This window comes from Phoenix dactylifera, chromosome 13 (genome assembly GCF_009389715.1).
Source record: "Phoenix dactylifera cultivar Barhee BC4 chromosome 13, palm_55x_up_171113_PBpolish2nd_filt_p, whole genome shotgun sequence".
Taxonomy (NCBI): Eukaryota; Viridiplantae; Streptophyta; class Magnoliopsida; order Arecales; family Arecaceae; genus Phoenix; species Phoenix dactylifera.
The window spans coordinates 5,370,202-5,376,527 of NC_052404.1; the positions used below are offsets into that span (position 1 = coordinate 5,370,202).

The window sequence follows — 6,326 nt, forward strand, 5'->3', positions numbered from 1 at the left end:
TCTGCTTGTGGATTTAACCAATCACCATAGTAGAGTTGTCCTTAACTAGGATGGAATCAGCTCTTATAGTGTGCTGCGCATGGTTGATGCTTGTCTAAGCAACTCTCAGCTCTGCTCTTAGGATCGAGATATCAAAAATTGGACTCTCTCTAGCTACTATAAAGCTGGAGTCTAGACTTCTGATCATAAATTCAGCTTCGCCTCTCTTGTCATTGCCCAATGCATAGCCATCAAAGTTGGCTTTGGAAGAAACTTTGTGGTGCGGTATGGCTTTTGACATGCCTATGGCTCCAAGCCATTGCCCTCACTATTTATTAAATATTTTAAAATAAAACAACGGTAATAACATCACAATGATTGTTGTAATGGTTTCAGCTGTCTTCTGTCACACCATAAATATGTACGAGCATACGCAATGCATTTTCTGGAACATCCACCAAGTCGCCCCGTATTGCTTTTTCTGCATTGGACTTTCAACAAACATCTTGTAGGCGTTTCTTCTGGTTCGGATGGCGCTTCGTCACCTGGCATCCCCTTCGGTCCTCTCCCCTCTGCTTTGCTCTCGAAGACCTTGCGTCATCTCCGCCGCCTCGCCATCGTTTCCCCTCTTCCCTCAAACCCTAACCTCCAACCCCCCCCTGATTTCCATCTCTTCACCTGGGAGCCGCCATCACTCTAACCTGCAACCTGTCCGTTGCTGCACCATCCCTGAGTCTTCCTCCACAGTAGAAAACCCTTCTTCATCCAGGATCTTCGTCAAAGGTAAGCTCCATCTGCTTTTTTTTTTTTTATTTGGTCTTCACCGCTTCCAGTTTTACGGTTCATATGCTCTGTTTTGGGCTTTCTTTCAGCTTTTATTTCCCGTCTTGATCAATGTGCTGTGTGCATCGCTGCTGCAACAGATAACCATGATATTTCTTTGCTTAAAAAGAAAAGGATTGAGTAGAGAGATATAAGCAACTTTGAAATAAGAAAAAATATTACATGTTATCAGGCAAAAACCCTTTTATATTGAAATAATATATTGTTTCTTGATCAGCTTACGAATGGTTCTTGAGATGTGTTTGCAGTAAGCTTATATGACCAAGGTATTATCATATGCATGAAGCATGAGAGCAGCAAAAGGCCTGTGATTAGTTGTAATTAAGAGTGATGTATATGAAGTACGAAGGTGTTGACTATCATCATTTGCTCTTTAAAGATAGGAATTGCACAAGGTATTATGAACTGACTTTGTTTTTAATTTTAAAAAAAAGGAGAAAAGAAGGGTAGTACTCCTCCCTTCCCCTCCTTGATATATTGGACAAGAAAAAAAAAAGAAAGGAAAAAGAAAGAACTACAAGAAAATCTCAACTACACAAGCGAGCAACAAACAACACTGTCACAGAACCTCCTTGGTCCAACTTGTGTATTAAATATCTCTATGCATGTTGACATTCAAGAAAACTTTTGGCTTTGATGTTTTTGGTTTTCTGCATTGATATGGTTCTCCTTTTGGAGATTTTATCTAATATTTTAAATGTTGCTTGTGTACAAGATGAAATGTTAAAATTAACTACTTTAATTATCTCGATTTCTTTAAAAAAAATCGTCGCAATTTGGAAGGTGAACATTTGGGATGAAGGAGAGAGATCTGAGTGTTGAAGGACCAAGTTTTAGGGTGTCCATATAAGCAGATTCAGATTCAAGAGTTAAAGAAATGAAGCTATAGGCTAAAAATGGCGGAGGTGTGGGCTTAGTAGCTGGGAACTTCTATTTAAAGTGTAATGCTTGCTTTGAGATCTCTTCAGAAACTGATTCCATCACCTGCTTCCTAAAGATTACTTGTTCTACATTTTTCGAGGGATGTTCTTCCCTGTATGCACATCTGAATCTGCTTTGTCAACTGCTCCTGCTTTCGATAACTAAAAGATGGGTGTAACTAGAAGAGATCAAATGCCGTGTTTCATTTTAGATGACATGCTGATGGAATTATTTTTAATCTTCAAGTAGGATTTGTAAAGTGGATATCACATAGATTTGAGAAGGTTTGTCAGATTGCTCAGGTTGTTTATATTTTGAACATTTGAAGAGGGTGATGGATGAAGTTGCAATGAGTTATCGTTCATAGAGCATAATTTGATGAATCATTTCTTTGTGACTAGTCTTTTTATTACTTAATGGGACTTATATTTGATGTAGATAACATTAGAAGTTTTCTACAGACACCAAAAGTAGGGTGGCAATTGCAACCAACCCATCGGATACCCGACCCAACCTAACCTGAATGGTGTGCGTTTTATCCGATCCATTTAAACCCTGCGGTGGGAATGGGTTCTAGATAAATACCTAAAGCGGGTTCTGTTTGGGTGTGGGTAATGGTATGCCCCGTTCCGAACCCGACCCGATATAGCCTTAATCTAAATCCCACCCCCAAAGTTACAATTATTTTAGAATGTTTGCATGATGAGTTTCTTACCTGACCCGACTTGATCTGATCCGTCTTATCAACCGAATCCGACCCGCACCATCTACTTTACCTGACCTAATCTGAGACGGGTACAATGCGCGTATGAGTACGAGGTTTCTAATTGTGGGGTAGGTACAGGTATTGGCCAACCCAACCCATACCCGACCTGTTGCCATCCCTACCAAACAGGAGGGGTCAAGAGAAAGCTTCACCAAAGTATTTAGATAGTTTGAAGTTGAAAGTTGCTCCATCAGCCCTCGCTTAGAACAAGCATTTTGGTGGCTCAAGAATTGTGTGAATCTAACCTATGGCAGAGGAGTTATAAGTGTTTTACTAGAGAAATACTGAAATTGCCTTAAAACTTGATTTTGATACTAATGCAGTATTTGAGTAGTAACGTGGTTTGATTCCTTTTTTTGGGGGGGATGTGCATGTGTTGTTGGGGGAAAGGGGAGGAGGGCTTTGGGGTGTTTGTACTTTCTGAGTTAGAGCTTATAGGGCTTATGGATGTCGATTAGGTGTAGCATTTGTCATTTTGGGGATTCCAAAGGCTGTATAATCTTTGATTATAATTGGTTTCTTTCTTTATGTTAAGATTTGCTTATTTTCTCTAAATATAGAATCTATTGAATCAATTGTGTTAGAGTTAAAAAATTAATACTTGATATTGATAGTTTTGAGGGTAGTAAAGCTTCAAATCTTTTTGAGTGGAGTTCCAACATTATCTCTCTCTCTTACTCTCTTCGTCTTCTTCCTTTCTTCTCTAACATCTCTCTCTTGCATTATTTGGTTTCTGGGATCAATTTGTAATGCATCATTTGGTGTCAAAAGTGTCGGGCCCTTCATGTTATTTTAGCACCAGAGCAGGTTAATTCTTGGAATAGTGAATATCTGATCTTTTATTTCTGAGGCCTCATACTTGCCAAATCTTTAGCAATTTGTCCATGAGTTAAATCCCAAATCTTTGGAGCCTTTATTCTTACTGCTTTGTTAAGGAACACTATCTTCGCTAGCTCCTCTATTATCTCAGCCTCTATTTTCTATTCAATCATTGGAAAGCAAAAATCTCAATCCTCTTCTCCAAAATGTGGGAGCTGGAGTACAAGCTGTATATCTCACAATCTTAATGACAGACTTCTCACCTCTAAATTTCTAGTTCTATTAACTTCAGTTTAGGCTTCCTTCCCAAAAGTGTGCATCCCATAACTCATTCAAATTGCCCTCCATATTGAGCAATCATATGAGCAATTGAAAATAAGATCTTCTAAGGTCTGATGGTATGCTCAGCATGAGACGACCATTTAGTACTACCTCTCTCATTTGAAGCATTTTTCCTGGAATCTTTAACTATTTCAGGTGCAGAGCTCTCCGTGAGGCCATTTAATGTTTCCATACCCACCACCTAGACTAGATTACGTTGAACTAAGCAAAAGCTGAACTGGTTTGCCTTATGAAGTTCCAGGGTTATCTGAAAGAGCGATGTCCATCATCTTCAAGAATCCAACTAGCTTCATCTTAGGCAGGGTGGACAAATTTTTTCCAGATATGTTAATTCACAAGAAAACGTACAGCAAGTAACAAGGCTTATATTAGAAATTCTATGAGGAGATTGGCTGGAAGTTAGAATAAGTGAGACTATAGGTATTGAAAGAAAACTTTTTTGTGACATATGTAGCACGTATACTTGGGTATAGATAAAGGCAGCAACTACTGATAGACAATCAATATGATAATATCTATGAAGATATAATTCAAGTTGATTTCATAGGATTTCTTATCCAGATGGTAAAATGGGAAAATACAGTTGGTTCAAAATTGCATTGTCAAAACTTAGCAAGAATATATATCAAAAAAATGTTTCTTTATTGTCACGTTCTTTTTCAGTACACAGGGACCACTTCAGAATTATGCAAAATTTACTTTACTACAATCATTTGTTTTCTATTTAATGCCCAAATGATATGCTGATACAGGATTATCACGCACAACATCTGAGGGATATTTGGCAAAGATCTTTTCATGCTTTGGAGAAGTTAGCAGAGGTGAGATCTAAACTTTCCTTTTCCTATGCTAAGATTCTCTTCTTTCTTGGTTGATGTTAGCAAAGATAAGAAAGTACTCAATTGGACAGAAAGATGAAAGATCATGTATAAATTATATAAGCAGAGTACTTGGTGAATGGCATCGAATTGATAATAAAGCAATTTATGGCTGCATTGACAATTTCACAAGGAATTCATCAGCAAACCTGTATATTTACTTCCTCACTGCAATGCTGCAGTTAAAATTGTTTCAAGCAAAACATCTAAAGAGTCCTTGGGATTGGCGTATCTTTGGTTTGCTCGTGAGCAAGATGCACGACGGGCTGTAAAAGAGATGGATGGAAAGGTAATTTTCTTTTTCTAGGATCTGTATTCTGAAATATTTCGGGACCAATTAATGCTTGTCATTTTTAACTGTAAATTATTCTTTTCCTTTTAGTTTGTTGATGGCAGATTTATTGCTGTTATGATGGCGAAGCCTGAATCCCCTTCCAAGCAAGTGAGGGCCATACCTTACCAATTCTAACTCAAGTATTCTACATTTGTTCTAACTTCAGTTTAAACACATCATAGGCTTCCTTTTATATAACAAAATAGAAAGATTAAGTGGTTGCGGAATGTTTGACTATGTAATATAAGATTAGCTGTCTCAGTTTCCGATATACAGCTTATCATATTTGAAACAGATGGTGGTTATATGTACAAAAATTTTTTCTTGAATTCTGTAAGCGTGCTTACTTTCAAGCTTAACTGAAACATGTGCTTATTAATAGGCTTGAAAGGATTTAACACATACCTTTTTCTTGTGGTCCATGTGAATGCTGCTGTTGTTTGTGATGTGGTTATAAGTGTTACTGGAAGCAATGATTTAAAATCATGTGTCATGCTCATGTTGATAAGGCATTGACACAGTAAAAACGCACACGCCCGGCATATACGAGCCAAAAAAAAAAGGTGTGTGAAAATTTCCACAAGCAGAACATCAAGATTGATTTCTCGATCTTTTTCCAAACGAGACCGGTTTCAATATTTCATGATAGTGTACACAAATTTACGGATAAATAAACATATATCTTAACTAATAGAAATTTAGCATCATAAATTATTTTTAAATATTTGTTGTCACGCTCTAAACCTACGTGTGTAACAACTCAGAACCTTACTCAAAATGACTAGCTAAAAAGTACTATTTGGTTTCTTGGTCCTATATAAGTATTCAAGATCTATCTAACGAACAACCGATGTTGGACTAAACACACGTCCACATGGGTTTTCACATACTCTATCCATTTAAGTTCTGACATCTTCATCAGGCTAAAGGTTCAAATTTATTCAAATTTAATCATAAGTACCACGATCGACTCGTGATCGACCCTAATGTATCTGTGCTGCAGTATCTCATAATCCACATAGGTTATGAGTCGGATCCGCTTTAATATAATTAGTAATAATCCAGAATTTTACTCAAAATGGCTAGTCGGAAGGTATTATTTGGGTTCCTTGATATTATATAAGTATCTAAAATTTATCTAGCGAATAACCGATGTGGGACTAAACACATATCTGCACAGGTCTTTAGTGATATGGCCGCACATTCCATTTGGAAATCCTCCTACCATCTAGGCTGATATTTGTGATTGCCGTTGTTTAATACGTATATTATATGTTTTCGGGTAATTTACTATAGAAATGTTGCATAACTCATTAACCCATGATCAATGCGTATAAGCTCGAACTAATTATTTAAACTATAGGGGAGCATATGATATAAGTTGGACTACATAGTTATCCTTACAGTTGTGGTGGTGGTGTATACGAATGTGCATCCGATTCAC

General features: G+C 37.3%; 1 protein-coding gene across 1 annotated transcript; it reads left to right on the top strand.

Annotated features, from left to right (window-relative positions):
• Positions 1 to 322: 322 nt before the first annotated feature.
• Positions 323 to 5,302, top strand: LOC120112872 (multiple RNA-binding domain-containing protein 1-like). The gene is made up of 4 exons (XM_039132847.1): positions 323 to 762; positions 4,423 to 4,491; positions 4,731 to 4,837; positions 4,931 to 5,302. The coding sequence occupies exons 1-4, from the start codon at positions 510 to 512 to the stop codon at positions 5,015 to 5,017; spliced, it is 516 nt and encodes a 171-aa protein (XP_038988775.1). The 5' UTR covers positions 323 to 509; the 3' UTR covers positions 5,018 to 5,302.
• The last annotated feature ends 1,024 nt before the right edge of the window (positions 5,303 to 6,326 follow it).